The 16,945-nt window shown below is 44.3% G+C and overlaps 1 protein-coding gene across 1 annotated transcript in view; it reads left to right on the top strand.

The window, feature by feature from the left end:
* The window catches only part of robo3 (roundabout, axon guidance receptor, homolog 3), a gene marked incomplete at its 5' end in the record, with an annotated part of 155,517 nt that overhangs the window by 98,733 nt on the left and 39,839 nt on the right, over positions 1–16,945 (top strand). Inside the window, 3 exons of the mRNA XM_079172075.1 lie at positions 13,949–14,106; positions 14,899–15,019; positions 16,085–16,223. Of these exons, the coding sequence (XP_079028201.1) occupies positions 13,949–14,106; positions 14,899–15,019; positions 16,085–16,223 (418 nt within the window). The remainder of the gene's footprint in view (positions 1–13,948; positions 14,107–14,898; positions 15,020–16,084; positions 16,224–16,945) is intronic.

The following is a 16,945-nucleotide window of genomic DNA, read 5'->3' as shown; positions in this document are numbered from 1 at the left end:
CAGTCAAACGCAATCAGAGCATCAATACAGAGCAGATAAAAGAGGGAGGACATGAAGGCAGCTGAGGGAGAAGGAGCTGGTGGTCAGTTGTTACCGAGCAAGACAATCAGAGTAACCAAAATGGAGCCTTCTAAGAATCACAATGGTCTTTACCCAACGTGGTGTTGTCTTTGCACAGCAAGTTGTAGGTATTGAACCAATCAGTGGAGTTATTGGAAAAATCATTCCGTTTATTGAACCACAGATTGGTGATATTTAGGAGCTCCATTCAAGGACAGCTCAGTGTACAGTAGCTGACAGGACTAAACTGCATGTAGTTGTGGAACAATCCAGTGTAATTATTTGTGTCCACTTATTCTGGCAATTGGAAAACTTCATTAGACTACCAATTTCAATTGGTGGGACTCATTCTAGGCTTTGCCAGTTTATATTAATTATTGGACAATTTAATCTGGTGGTTGGATGAGTCATTCTAAGTTGGAAATTAGATATTGATAATTTGTCAATTCATTGTAGTCTCATCAGGCCAGAAAATTGGACATGCTCTCAATGGTGTTGCCTTCTTACATGGCCGCCCTCGAGCACACACTGTGGTGTACGGCTTCATTTTATGAAGGATATGGTTTCTATCAAGAGACATTTGTTTTTATACCATTATGTTTTGGGCATTTTATACCTTCCTTTGATTGTGATCGTGGGGAGAGTCAGGAAACGTGGGGAAAGAGAGTAGCAAGTAGCAAGAATCTTGCATCTGCGGCCATGTGGTAGCCTAACCATCGGGTCGCCGCATCGAGAGACTTTTTAAGCGATATTTCTATTTGAGTGGTAGAAAATATCAGTCTATTCCAAATCACTGGTGGTGAATATTAAATTAGCATTATGTAAATCGGGATGGTTCCCTTTCTGCATATGAATAAGGCTTATGCTCTTCCCTTGTATGTAGTGGTCTACAGTTTACTACAATCATGTCAAGAGCATCTTCCTGAGCAGTGACAGCATGTTTAACACTAGAGATTGCTTAATCTTTATCGTCCTTGTTGGATGTGCTTTCAGTATATACCTCAATGTATCTTTGTAGTCTCACCTTTCCAATTCCCTGACTGTTTCAAATGCAGTCTCATACTTAGAACTATCCTTTGGAATTTTACTATTGACAGAAGCATTCACCCTTGAGTAGTTGGTATGGCCGAAGTAATTCTGGTCGCCAGCTCTTTGTGCTGTAGAAGTTATTCCAGGGGGATTTAGGTATATTCGACCTGTCTGCAAATAGTAAATAGGAGGGCAAACAGCTGTGGAAAATGCTTATTGATTTCCACTCACGTGTATTTGTTCAAGATTAATTTCTCCTTAAGACGCGCCCCCGACTCTGAGTTATAAAAGGTCAGCGTATGGGGGCTTAAGTCATTCAAGTGGAGCTAAATGGATTTCTGCTCTAAGATCCATCTGTTTTTGGAGTTTGTTGACAGGGTGAAAATTGGAACTGTTGCTCTTCCCTACCCCCAGCCGTACCACCACCTCCCCCCCTTTTTCAGTGCAGGGGTATGACCAGGCACGGCACCCCAGCAGGGTAAAGTGTGCTGGGCACGCGGCAGGATACAAGACCTGGCCATCTGCTGCAGCTATGTGAACACAGCTATGTGAACACAGCTATGTCCGTGATTGTTTGACAGGGAGAAGTGCGGCATTGGTCGGGCTTGGGCCATAAGTTGCGTTAGCAGACAGGGACAGCTGGGGGGGGGTCATCTGACACGAGCAGACTGGTTCACCTCCAACAGGAAGACACTGATGTCAGACAGACGACTCACCTTCTTCACCTCTCAGGCAAAGTGGACAGTGTCAGAGTCTGCAAATGACTGTGTGTGTAGGTGTGTGTGTGCAAACAGCAAGAGACGCTGCTGAATAAATTGACAGGACTAACAAGTTGGTGAGACAGTATAGAGAACTGCTCAAATACTTACAAGCAACCATCAGGGTTCTCCTGCTCTGTATTTGGCTGTTTTTCCACCAATATAAGATCAACTCTAGCTGCATCATACTGTTTTATGTGATCCTACAGTGGAGGGCTGCAGGAAACCTTGAAATGAGTCAGCATTTTGGTACTTCAGGTTCCCTCGTCTTCAAAGTTGATGGGATTTTTGAATGTTTTTTTTTCTCTACGACTTAAAATCCGTCAGTTAATACCCCACTTGTGAATTTGGTATAAAAAACGCTGAATGAGACAGGATTTTACTCGTGTATTTCTCTCTGCAGTGGTCCCCAAACTACGGCCCGCGGGCCGGATGCGGCCCGCCTCCACATTTGGTCCGGCCCCCTGAACAATACCAGAGACGCATTATGATTTTTTTTCAGTCTGCACAATTAATCGAATTTTAATCGCGATCACGATTTTGGCTGCCACGATTAAATGAGCATGATCGTCTGTGATATTGACGTTTAAAATACGTGCTCTGCTACATATCAAATCAAACGCTTCCTGAATCAGCCAACCACCAGGGGGCGAACGAGATGAGAGCTGTCATGCGCGCACCCTGTAGAAGTAGAAGAGTAGAAGAAGTAGAAGAGCCGAGAAACGAGAGCTTGAAGGACGAGTACTTGTGCTTAATTTATTTACACGCCGGCATGTCATGTCTGTCACTACATGGTCGCGCGTTTTCATTTCCCCTGCTTTCTGTATCGCGCACGGCGGTGTTCCGCCCGGATCCGCGCGCACAATGCAACAGTCGCTCACCTGTAGCGAGTAGCGAGTAGCACGCACGTAGCACCCCCCCCCCCCCCCCCCCCCCCCCATAATCGTGCGGCCCTAGGTCAAACGATATGTTCTGTGATGTGGCCCTCACAGGAAAAAGTTTGGGGACCCCTGCTCTACAGCGTACTAAACGGTACTCTCCTTGACATTATGTCGTGGCACCTTTTTGTTTGACAGTGCTTCATTGAGCTGAATGAGGGGGCAGTCCTTTATGACTGGTGCTATAGTCGTTCTGAACACGGCCAAAATCACCCTGTTAAAGTTTCACCTCACATTGTATGAGTGGAATTCTTGAAGGAGCTCATTGCCACCATTCCACTACAGTGGTCAATAATGAATGGGTTGCGCTTGAGTGTTGTGGGTAGTGGACCCATTGTCTTTAGGCGCCTCTGTCCACCCCGTTCTCCTCGAGGTCGAGTTAAAGAGTGTCTCTGGTTCTCCAGATGGGTGAACTACAGTAGCCTTGATGGGCCGTAGGGTCAGCTGAGGGCAGATCGGGGCAGGCAGGTTGGGGGGGCGACGGGGTAAAGGAGGAGGGGGGGCGATTTGCCTTACAATGGGCTCAGCAATTCTCAGTGACCCTTTTAGCCTGCTACTATAGGCTGCACGATGTCGGCCATTACTAGATTAAAGTAATCCTCTTTTCAGGGCCAGACAATTGCTTTATTAGCTGACCACACAGGAGCCCGACCACCTTGGTCATAGTATTGTTGTCGGGGGGCCCTCGGGGTCCCGGGGTGGGTGTTATTGGTGGAGGGTGGGTAGAAGGGGGGGTTTGTCGCAGTTGTTGCGGCTCTCCTTAGCAATGCCATGCATACGTTACTTCTCCTTGTTTAACCCTACGCACCAGCCATTTTTGTCTTGTGAGGTTCTTTATTTTCATGGTGCGACATACACACACTTACAAATATCCACGCGGGCCCCTCCACACCCAATATTCCCACATATTAGACAAATTGCCTGAATTACAATCAGATTAAGTGCGGGTATGGATATGCATGTTTGCAAATCCCCCTCCTCTTCTTCCAGCCTTCTTAGCATGTGGTCCAGATTTTTTTTTCTCTGAAGCTCTCCCCTGGCTTGTGGCTTTTGCCAAAAAAAATAAATCCCATCAAAATGCTGTTTCATCTCCTCTTCTCCTGAGTTTCTAAAAGCAATGTGCATTTCCAACTGGGCAAAAACGATCCTTTCAAAATCCATTCCAAAATGTGTGTTTTTGCTGGCAGATTGTTCTTTGTCAAAAGGGCATAGGTTGTTTTTTACAAGCCTGTCAGTCAGTACGACTTCACCTGATAATTTATTCAGCTATACGAGGAGCGGGGAGCCACTCGAGCTGAATTAAGTATTGTCAAACAGTGTGAATATTTCATGAATAACCGGGGTAATTTGAAGAGACGTGTCGTGGTTCTATCTTTACATGGTAGTGTTCATGAGAGAGGCATACATTCGCTCTGGTAACAGAGTTTTCTGAGCTTCGGGATGCATCTCTGCTCGCTCCCTGAAGGATAAATGCAAGCCTGAGTTTAAGAGGAGGTTCACGCAGGGCAAGTTCACAACATCTGCCTCTGGGAATGTATGATATCAATCTAGGAATAAGCTTCAGTTCCTTTCTTTTATCATCAACGTTTGGACTGAAATCCTCCACCTTAAGCCAGTAAATACACAGCTTCATTCAGTTGATGTATTGGACATGGATCAACCCATTCACCTTGACTGTACATCTTTCCCCTTTAGAGGTTGCGAGCCTTCGCTGTTCTTCATCAGTTCCCATTAAGAGACTAAAGAGAGGGAGAAATAAATCTTCAACACGGCTTTTTGATAATGTGATATTATTGATCCACGCCAGGCAATTGTTTTATTTTCCCTCTCTCCTCGCTGCAGGAGGTCAGAAGGCGGGGTCAGCCGGAGTTGGAAACACATTATTGCATTGCCCCGAGGACGCTTGAGCAGGGTGCTTGTGGCACTAACCTGGCCTCTCTGCTTGAAGGACGTCTCTCTCACCACTACTCTGCCCTGAGAGATCTTTTTACTTTCTTGGAGGAAAACCAAGCCACAGTGTTCCTTTAATTCCCAGAGAATTACAGAGTCCATACTCTGCTGACTTTGGTCTGCAGGTTGTCAGGGGTCGGGGGGAGTCATGTGTATCCCATCAGGAATTGCAGAGATGAAACACAGAGATGAAAAAATTGGCAGAAAAACACATGAACACACACACACACACACACACAGGGCCAACATAGCTTGCCAGAGGAGGTCTGCGGTGGATTAACCTCAAGGTTGCCGGGTGGGTGAGCACAGCAACCGACTCACAATTGGGATGGAAACCTGCCGCTGAGCCCCACATAGGTGAACACTCCCCATGCCGTGAGGTTGGATTTCCATGCAAATTGTTTGTGTGAGAGTTGGTGTGTGTGTATGAGTGGACATGTGTTTACAGTAGAGCGCTTCTATTTGTGCCTGTGCACATACCTTCTGTAGTAGCAGGCTGATGGGAGGAGCTGGGTAGCGGCTTCGGTGTGAGAAGATTAGTAGTATTTTTATAAGGCCTCCCTCTTCACTTGAAATATGGCTGTTTCAATCCAATGGGCTTGGCATGCCTCCGATCGGTTCCACTCTCTCTCTGTGTGTGTGTGTGTGTGTGTGTGTGTGTGTGTGTGTGTGTGTGTGTGTGTGTGTGTGTGTGTGTGTGTGTGTGTGTGTGTGTGTGTGTGTGTGTGTGTGTGTGTGTGTGTGTGTGTGTGTGTCAGTGGGTGTGCATGTGTGACGGGGGAAGGAAAGGAGAAGGGTTAAGATCCAGCAGGATGGATGGGCCTTTAAAACCTCCCCACACACATACTGTATGCACAGCGTGAGGCTCATTTAATCATTTCAAAAGTACCAATGATATTTCATCTTTAATCTTCTTTTACTTTATTAGTGTCTTGACGGAACTACCTGGACGAACCAGATGAACCAGCACACAGTACTTCATAGATTGACCAAACTGGGTAATGGAGAAGTAAAGAAAAGTAACTTTTTACTGTACTCAAACGTCCTCAAATGTCTTGTATTGTCCACAACTCAAAGTTAATCAGTTTACTGTCTTAGAGGAGTTAAGAAACCAGCAAATATTTACATTAAAGATATTTGGTAATTCTACTAAGAAATTATCCAAATAGTTGGCAATTCTTTATAATAGTTGACAACTAATCGATTCATCTTTGCACACAAGTTTTCTTTTTATATATATATATATATATATATATATATATATATATACAGCCAAAGTAATAAAATATCTGGAGAAAATCTTGGGTGCCGCCCAGAATCCACAGGAATTCTGTTTTTATTGAACAATTCTCTAGGACGTGACGTAAACAAAGAACCAAATATTCCTCCAATGCAGGCAGTAATGTGCCCTGTAGGTAGCTGCGTCTATGCTCGAGGCAGAGAGGAATAGGAGAGCAGCTGTATACAGTTAGTGTATATATGGTGAGTGTTGGATTTCAAGCATTGAAGGCGTCTCTGCAACACTAGTCTATGAAAGTAATCCGTGACTTTTCAGAAACATGACACATTAGCTCTCTGTCAGTCCAGCGATAGGGTTGTTGCTACTGTACGCTGCGGCACATATTACTTATTTTAGGCAAAGGTTGAAGTCATGAGTTGAAACATCCCTCAACTTATCTTCATCAGTCAGTCCTGGTCTCCTCTCCCTTTCTGGAGGCAGCACAGTGGCATCTGCGTCTGTATCACATATACCTTGCGAGACTCCTCAGCTCCCAGTCCTTTCTATGACTTATATAACGTTCACCGCGTGCACCGGTTAGCATGCTCACCCGTATGAAGCATGAGCCAGCTTAAACATATAATCTTACTGTCACATGATTTTAGCTCCGTGCTAACAGGGCACCTGCAGGTCGGCCTGATCGTCCTCAACCTCAGTTCTCAAGCTCATGTTGTAGGCCATGTGCTTCATCATAACACACACACACACACACACACACACACACACACACACAGAACAACCCCCCCATGAGCTTCCCTTCAGTGTCTGTGTGGCTGATAATGAGCCTCCTGTGCTGTCCCACCACTACATGTGGGGCCCACAGTCATGTTGGCTGCAGACTACACCACTTCCAAGTATTAGCCCCCCCCCACCCCCTTCCAACACGTCTGGGTGTGACAAGACACTGTGGTGGGGCCAGGCCCGGGCGTTTATAAGCGCTTAAAAGCCATGAAACGTCACACCTTGACTGATAACCTCATCTATTTTCTTCCCTCGGCAGTGTCGGGGGGGCTGTGTGGGTGATAGCGGCCCCTCATATATTATCACCTAATTCAATTTCGGGCAGTATTTCACATAACGTGGCGACAGCGATAACACATAAACAGTATCGGAACATGACATGAATATGAATTGCACGCCGTTGTCTTGGGCTTGCCTGCTGATTGCGTTGTAAGAAGAGGTTTATATGCCAATAACAGGTTCATAATCTGCTTCTAATGCATCGCGGTGACTTGAGGGTTTCCTTCCAGTGTTATCTGAGCGCTGTGGCTAGTAATTGGTTTTCCTGAGGCTTCCACGTAATGTTAATTTGCATCAACGTCTGGTCAAGACCAATTTGGTAAATATTGCTCTATAAAACTAATAGAGAACTGATTTGTTTTGATTTTAAGGCCTGATCTCTTCACTAATAATCACAGAAAAAATGAGATTTCCTCAGCATTCATCTCAACCTGTAGGGTCTCATGCATGGAAATAACTTTTCATGCTCCTGTCATCGTGACCAGTGGGACCAGCTGCTTCTCAACCATCAGCCCAGGTTTGGTGGCAGCATGGGTGGGAGGGCTCTGGGAGAGGGTGGATGGGTGGATGGGTGGATGGGTGGATGGGTGGATGGGTGGGGTCGGGGCAGCTTTTGTGGCTGTTAAACGGACTCAGCTGACAGGCCTAAGCAGCAGTGACGGCGGCCTAAATGGCCACACTGGCGGACACGCTGAGGGACAAAGAAAAATGAAGGGAGTAAATTTGGAGGGAGAAATGCGTCCGACATTGATGAACTGTCGTTAATGTTCCAAGGTGTGCGCGTGTGGTGGAGGTGACCCCCCCTGGACTTGTGGAAGGAGTAATTGAAATGCCCTGTCGATGTGATTCCTATTCATTTGGCTTTAGCGCCGGCTCAATCTCGCCGTCGGCCACAGGAGCATTTCCAGAGAGCTAAACCATGTTGGGTCATTTACTCAAGGCCATACAGTACTCTGAGAGCCCAATGACAGCGCCATGAGAAAATAAATAAAATGGAATTACACTTTCAACTAAATAGGTTTTTTTCAGAAGGGAGGACATTACAGATCAGCTGTCAGAAAATGTTGGTAATTAAATGGTAAGGGCTTCTTGACTGTGTGTGTGTGTGTGTGTGTGTGTGTGTGTGTGTGTGTGTGTCAGTACACTGCAGGGGGGTTTCCAATCTCCAGTCAGCCTGTATATTGGACTGAGCTGGTGATAATATTGGATTCAGACAGTGTTTTGCTGTATTTGCTGCTACAGCTGCCGTGCAGCGTATCTGCGCCGGTGTCTGTGTTTGTATTGTGGGGGTCGGGGAGGCGGTGGGCGCTTAAAGGCAGCAAGGACATCTGTCTCTAACTGTGAGACCTCCGCCCCTCCCTCCACCCTCTCCAGGCCCTCCCGTCACCACAACACACACAATATCCTGTGCGGGGCCGTTTCATCATGGTGTAATGGTTGATAGGGATCGGAGGGGGTCCACTCTGGTAAATGAGAGTGGCTGATGGAAGGTGGTTTCTGACGGGGCCCCTTGTCGGTCCCGAGGGCTCGGACAGATATTGCCTTGGGGACCAAGCTTCACTTCCAGAGAGGACAGAGAAGACGTTCATGCATGCGCCTAAGCAGCCTTGTGAAAGGGATAAGAATGATGCATGTACTCTGGCGAAGGGCTGAATCCTCGGCGTGTTTGGCGTTGCGTTCACACCGAAGCAGATTGCTCCGTGTCGGGGACAAGATGGAAGCTGACGGATGGACGGAAGACGACCTCAGTCCCCCACAACAGAGCTTGAACCAGAGGACGCCTCTCTCGACTCCCCTCCCTTCATCCGTAGCTTTGCTCTGCTTGCCAAGGGACCATCCGTCATTCTCTCTCTGCCATCTGAATATTTATTCTTGAGGGGGTGCTGACACTCACACACACACACAGACGGTCCTTGGAACATTAACGACAGCGATAAAGCCATTTAATTAAAAGTGAGCCTGAGCTTGCCCCAAAGGTGTTTTTTATGTCCAATTAAATGCTCAAATGATGCCCTGATATACAGCAGGGTCGTGCTACTTTGCTCATGTGGTAAATCACAAGTCCAGTGGTCACAGATCAATGTTATTTAACAATAACAATGCTTTTTTTGGCATAGAATGGTGTTTTTTTTAGCTTTTTGTAATGATTCAGTGTAATTTGTAATTCACACATCAATCATTGTGCGTCACAAGCTGATAAATGCTGCGTGGAGATGGGTGTCATTTGTCTTCTTGTGACTAATGCGCTTGTCATTGTGTAAAGATACAGTCTGACAGCAATCTGTCGCAGACAGTGAAGCTAAACACACACACATCTGATTTGCATTCTTAGATGTGGTTTTTCTAGGTGTTTGGAGCAGATGATGAAAGCTTCTCTCATGATACACCTGACTTCATATCGTGACATAGATTTGTAGAAATTATCGAGAAATGATTAGTGCTGCGACTACCGATTGTTTTCTCATTGTATTGCTATAAAATGTCAAGAAAGGGTGAAAATTCAAAACCCGACAGTTCAAAATCAAAAGATATTCAGTTCAATCTCATGTATAACAAAAAAACCAAAATCTTCACATTTGAGAAGCTGGAACCGAGGAGTGTTTCGGCCTTTTTGCATATACAATGACAAACTATTAATTTATCAAAATAGTTTCTGATTCATTTTCTGTTTGATTGACTAATCTATTCCATTAATCCATTGTTGCACCTCCTGAAACAATGAATACATAAAGTGATCAAACGATAATATGAGTTGAGGCTAACACAATTAATTAATACCTGACAAATCAACCCGTTGAGGGGCCAGGCCCGGTAGTACTTGTTCCTGTACATCCCAGACAGCTGCAACATTGCCCACAACCGTCGACATACAGTTGAGCCCAGTAACAAGAGCTTTAAAGATACAAAAACCAAGCTTTCAAAGATAACAATACTTGAAATGGTTCAACCTGAACCTGAAGACAGATACTGCCATGTGTGCTACTCTGTTTGTATCATGTATGTTCTACATTTTCAGGGTTTCCATTCCAATCAGACATAATTCAAACACAGCACATGCGCTCCTTATCTGTGTGTTACTGTGTGTCTGTGCTCTGATTAAAGCCCAGTGGTGGGGATTACTTTGGCTTTGTTGAAGGGCTTTAAAGAAAGGGTCAAAGAGCACCCACTTAATATGGGCCCCAAAGGGCCTCATGGGTATTTGCCAGTGCCTAATAAACTTCTAGACACCCTCTTTTCTGCAGAGTGCGGAGGGCAGAACGGGAAAAAGATCAGGGGCCCCCGGAGCCACAATCTCAGAGTGGTGTGTGACAGGTCATCGCGGCGGTCCTTTAACCCCGCCGCATGGTAATTCAGACCTGGGGTGCCACGTACCGCCCTATTTCCCTCCTCGCTTTGCGTGATGGGACAGGTTACTGAACAATTTAGTCAGGGATTTGTAATCTGCCGTGAATAGTGATCGGGAGAAATGTCAGCAGCAGGTACGGCTAAGGTCAGGGATGTTGTTCGGCATATCATTCCAGGATTGGAAGGGCCAATGGGATTTGAAGTGCCCCAAATGGTCTGTGGCTTAGTAATTGGCCATCAGGATACGGGTCTGACTGAAGCCATAAGTGGCAATAAGAGACATATTTTTTTTTTAAAGAAAGCAACATAGTGGTTCAGAAGCCCGCATTGAATTGCGTAGACGTGTATTTTATCAGGCGAAGGCAAGAACAAACTCCTTCCTTCTAATGAGGGAATGAAAAATCCCCCTTTAAACACAGACATGACCTTGATTACAAACAAAACCGGCTGATTTATCTCCGCGCATACACACCCACGTTCACCCTCCTTCAAAGAGGACGCAGCGCTATCTTGACAAAAAGAGAAATGAGTCTTTGCGGCGTACAGCCTGACATTGAGATACAATGCATTTTTCACATGCCCAGGTATTTCAGATAGAGAAATGTCAAAAGTCTGGCGAGGTTATATGGATTTATGGACACATGGATGTATGGATGGTGATGATAATGCTAATGTCCTGTGATGTCATTAGGGGTGGTGTGTTATTAATTAGATGAGGACGAAATGCCCGGAGGAGCCATTTACTGACAAACAATAACATAACATGTGCAAAGTCTCTGCTTTACATGAACTTCTCTTTAGCCACTGGCACCAATGAAAGATGACTCGGAGCATCCGGTTTTACACTTTTGCTCTCCACTGTAATAACACACCATATATTCTCCTCCGTTTGCTTATTTTGGTCCTCAAGGCCTCCCATACAGAGTGAACATGGTAATATCGGCTTTGAAAACTGTTTTGTATTCTATTAATTCTCAGGGCAAATGTAAATAGAAGACACATTTTAGAAGGACAAGCCTTTGAATGAAATATACAAGAAATAAATCCGGTTTTACAGAGAGTCACAGGGCATTGGTCTTTTTGGTTGAATGGGGTTGGAAAGAATACTGTTACTTAACTTACAGTAAATCTTTTTTTATTTTTTACTATTTTACATACCTACATATTGTGTTAATGAAAATGTCAATATGTATTCAATCCCCATCCATCAATCAATCTGACAACACGGTGATGCTCTTCTAGGGCTTTGTCATTCCCCAAAGAGGACAGAGTCTCAAATGTTAATGCTATGAGGACGGCCCATTATTCCAAAACCACAATAGTACGAAAAAATGTCCCAGTGGACTGAAAGCCCATTTGTCCTTCAGCCCGTTATCCTAAAGGTCCATTCCTCCGAAGGCCCATTGCTCTAAAAATACATCAAATAAAAGCAGATGGCTAATAATTCATCAACTGTATGGAGATGGTTGTGGGCAATATTGATGCAATATGGGATTTACAGAATGTTTGCATTAATATAATGAAGTAGCTTGACTTGTTAAGTATTTAATCACTTGTGTTCGCCTTAACTCACATTATCATTTGGTCATTTTGTAAGCGACATGGGTGTATGATAAGGAATAAATCAGTGCAACACGTTCTAGGTTTTCCTCATAACTTTAGTGAAGTCCCAATACCGAACCAAACAAGTCGTTCTCTCCTTTCTTAACCCTATAACCTCCCGCTGACTGAACAGCGCCCACCGTTATAATGTTTCCTGCCTGACAGTCCGTTAGCCAAAAAACAAACGGACATTTTTCCGAAGGGCCATCGCTCAGAAATACACACTCTAACTGCAACAAACAGAAGCGCATGGCTAATTATTATACAGAATGATTTTGCCTCTGATTGGCTAGTATTTGTTGCCTTTGTTGGTTGGGTTGGTTAGGTTTGAACATGAGTGTGATTGGTTAGGGTTAGGGCAAGAATAATGGGCGAGCCAACCAGGGGCATGCTGTCAGAATAGTGGCCATTTGTTTTCAGGATAACGGGCTTTTGGATTTTGGTCTAATGAGACATTTTTCGGGGTATTGGTGTTTCGAAATAATGGGTTGTAAAAACAATGGCATGGCACCAACTGAATAGCCTCATGATTGGACCATAACTTTGTCAATGTAGGCTGTAATGTGTGCTAATTTGTACTTATTGTCGTAGGATTTGAGTAGAAGAGTTTATTTGATAAATGTAGAGTACTCAGAAAAGTCTGTGAAAAGCTCAAACTACAACACCAGTTTCTCACATGACTTGCACTTTTTAAGGTGAAGTAACTGACTTCTCTCTTCATGCCTCAGCAGCCCTGCAGATCTTGGCACACTCCGGAGAAATTTGATTCAGGACAGAATGTCATTACGTTGATATAACTTATTTATACCTCAATGAGACATATCAATATAATGTTAGGGAGTATGCAAATCAGCCAAGCTCTCCTCTGGCATCAATTAATCATCCACCAACTCCTTGATGTCCAAATCTCACATCTTCCCATAGCTTCAAAGAGAACTTTGTGGAATATTTGAGGGTTGTAATTTGATACCCTCCAAATGCTCTTTTGAAAGAGCTGCTGCTCGTTTTCAGACATTTCTTAATAAATGCAATAAATGTGAAAGGGAAGTTTGGGGGGAGATCCTTTTCAGATCCGTTTTGGCGTCGTTTTGGGGGATGGTCGGGCCAGGTAGGAATGCCATGAAAAACCATCTCATTGGTTTAAGTCTGTTTGTAAGTCTGGAGTGGCTTAGGCCAGCCGTACCCTGCAGGCCTGCATGGCTTTGGTCTCTTAGGGGTAGACTGATCTTGTCAGTACATCATTCTAGAGTACAAACCCTTCCTCCACACCTGTAATCTGAGAGGTCACAAAGCCTTAGAGACTGAAATAAGACAGAAGAAGTCTAATGCCTTCAGGTAACAGGCAAGATGTTGACTGCAGAGGGATGCATTTGGAAGTAAGAAGACACATCTCTAATATTTGATACATGGATTCCAGGGAAGTTATTTTCTGGATTGCCATAACTTCCTGCTATATCACTGATTTACCTTGTTTGACTAGTGACTTGTTTTCTTGACCGTGTATCCGAGTGTATTTATATATTTGCAAACGGTGTGTGTATCTGTGTGTGGGTCAGATTGAATAATGCATCTACTTTTGTGTGTCGGCTAGAAAAGCCTTTATTATTGATGTGCTGTGTGCCGCACACATGACACAGACTCCATGAAGACCATAGAGACACCATGTGAAATTCATACATTATGCTTTGTGTTAGTCCGCTCAGTCAAACAGTGAGAGATGATCCTAATTTGTGATTTGCACTTGTTTGGTATTCATGTTGTTTGTGGTGTTTTTGAAGGCCACATGTCAGTACAAATCCAAGAGGACTCTGCATGCATAGACGGATAAAGAAAAGGACAGGCTAAATGTCAGCACAAGTTAGCAGATAAACATTGAATGCAAAGCCAGATAAAAGCCAGTATCATCAACAAGGAAGTTTACGCACTCTAACCACCACCTCTTCTCTTCTTCTGTTTTCTTTTCCCAGTTCTGAGAGATGACTTCCGTCAAACGCCCAGTGATGTGGTGGTAGCAGCAGGTGAGCCGGCTGTCATGGAGTGTATCCCCCCCAGAGGCCATCCTGAGCCCACCATCTCTTGGAAGAGAAACAACATCCGGGTCAATGACCGGGATGAGAGGATCACTGTAAGTTATTTAATTATTTCTGTAGAATTAATATCATGAAGTTAGTGGTTTGAACTGGAAACAGCTGAACCACCCATGCTTTTGTTTGAGTTCTTAATTTGTGCTTTTTTACATTTTTATTTGTACAAATAATAAGTTGTTTGCAAGCTCTTAGCTTTGTGTATTGTGGTGTTACTGTCACACAAGCTCATTTTCGTAATTGTTCAAGTGAAATTCTGTGATGGTTTTTTTTCATCCAAACAAAATTCTGACCAATCAATAATTCAGAGTTTAGATTTGTTGATGAAGAGGCGCTGATTAAGAATCAATCCTGTTCATTCATTGTTGATAATCAAAAAGCAGCATCGCTATTGAACTACATTGATTGTTGTGTAATTGAACCCTTCAAGAGTGCTCATCAGAAGACCACCTTCTAGAAATAAAGCAGGTGGAATTCAATACAGCCAGACATATAAAGCTGCTATTTGGGAGCATGCATGTGTGTGCACACTGTGCCCGGAGCCAGACCCATTCAAACAGTGTAAATAACTAGCAGAGGAGCCATCTGTCATGAGACACTGAAAATGACGGAGTGACCTCCCTCTTGACTAACATGCCTCAATATCCTGTTTCCAACCTCTTTCCATTTGTCTTCTTTCTTTCCCCCTCCTCCAACACCACCTCTCCTCCACTTCCTCGTGATTTGCTTCCTCCTCCTCCTCCTCCTCCTCCGCTTACCCTTTCATCCATCTCCTTTTGTGCCTCCCTCCTTGGTCTTTGTACCCTCTTCTCTTTTTGCTCCTGAATATTCAGATGCGAGGAGGCAAATTGATGATTTCCAACACCAGGAAAAGCGACGCTGGCATGTATGTGTGCGTTGGAACCAACATGGTCGGAGAGAAAGACAGTGATCCTGCTGAGCTGGTGGTGTTTGGTGAGTCATTCGTACTGCATCGCATTAAATTACGGTCAACCTGCAAACACTGCATAGGAAGTGAAACCTATATTCCCATCTAATTTATTATCACATTACAACTTCTTTTGAAAACAGAAGAATCTGTATCTTCAAATATTAATGGTTAACGTATACAAATGACAGTGTTAATAGTCTTGGAGTCATGAGTTTTTGTCAAAAGTATGGGACAATAAATATCCTTTCCTTTAATTGAGTCAAGGACATTTAATAATCCTGTAGAGTAAGTTACTCTGACGGGCGATTTGTGATGCTTCTTACAGTAAGCCTAACAGAACACAAGTTCTCCTGGGCTGTACTTTCTCTCCTCAGCTGATGTTGTTGGAGCAGAAGATGGATGTTTCCCTTCCAGCTGCTTTTTGCTTTGGTCCCCTGACCTCTCTGCTTCGTTCCCTCTCTTTGATTCTCTGCTTTGCTCGCAGCAGAATAAGCACTCCCAAAGTGTGTATTGATCTAAAGAAACAGATAGAAGATTGATATTTTCTTTCCAGGCCCATCAAGCCCTCTTCCTCACCATCACCCAGATGCTGCTCCTTTCCAACCACAGTAAACCTTAACCCAGTCTGTACCACCTCATTTATCAGTGTATGGTTCCTGAAAATGGCCAAACGCTTACCTTTATATTTAATATTACTGCCATGCATGAAGTTTGCAAGATAATAGCCAGTGCACATCTGCACTAATTTCTCTCGGCTGTCACCATTTTTTAATTTTGATTATAATAAGAGCTGACAACGCACATCTGTCTCTCTGGACATATGTATCAAGATTGACTCTCCCACCTGTTTAGCTAAATGTTGTTGTGCACCTGCATCAGGCCTGTAACTCTATCAGTGATGATGCCCCTCCCTCCTTCTTGTTACCATGTTTAGTTGTTTTAGATTTCACAACTTATTTCCTCTGCGGTCACTATTTATTCTCATCTCCATCACAGTCACGGCTGCTGCAACAATCTAATTACCATAAAGTTTCGTACTTTGAGCCTTTTTAATTCTCTCTCCGTCCTCTGTCTCGGTCTAATTTCAGAGAGGCCGGTGTTCACCAAACAGCCGGTGAACCAGGTGGTGTTGGCAGACGACACGGTGGACTTCTTCTGCGAGGTGCACGGAGACCCGACTCCGACTGTCCGCTGGCGGAGAGAGGAGGGAGAGTTGCCCCGGGGCAGGTACGGAGGAAAGGACACTCATGTGCTCCATGATTCACTACCACCCTGGTGTCTATAAATACGGTGGTGGTCGGGGTGTTAACAACATGTTACATTTCCAGTCATTTCACTGATAATATACCAGCTTCCAATGTTCTGTGCTGAGCTAGGCAACATGAGAAAAAGATTGAATTATTGATTGAAAAGATGATTTTCTGTGAGTGGATGTATTCCCACTGTTCTGAGTTAAAGCTTAGGAAGTTAAAATGAGAGAAACCAGCTACAGTACGCTGGATTTTGAAAAGTGTTTAACCTAGAAACCCGGCCCAGTGCGTCAACTCTTTTCCAATGATAGTAGCTAGCAGCACGAGCTCCAAAAGTCGCTAAATCTAGCGAGGAAGTTGCCAAGTCGGCAGCACCGACAGTCCGTCCCTTCAGGCCTCTCTCCAAAGAACCTCCCCCAAAATGATCAACAATGTTGGTACTCATAGCTGTCAAGCCAGCAGCTTTTGGAAAACTGTGGTGACGCGCAATGAGGGCACAGGCAGAATACGAGCAGGTAGACCGATAGGTAGGCAACCAATCATTTCATTCAGGCCGAATAAAATGATTGGACGGGTTTACTGCCGTCCTGTGACAGCCACAGATACCGGAGCATTTCATTTGTTGATTGCTGTAAAGATGTAAAGAGAATTTCAACAAATATACTCATCCTGGCTTTAAGCCAACAGAATTACCAAATA

The sequence above is a fragment of the Pholis gunnellus genome, assembly GCF_910591455.1.
Source record: "Pholis gunnellus genome assembly, chromosome: 13".
Taxonomy (NCBI): Eukaryota; Metazoa; Chordata; class Actinopteri; order Perciformes; family Pholidae; genus Pholis; species Pholis gunnellus.
Note: the sequence above shows the minus strand (reverse complement) of the source record. Positions and strands in the feature narration are given on the sequence as shown.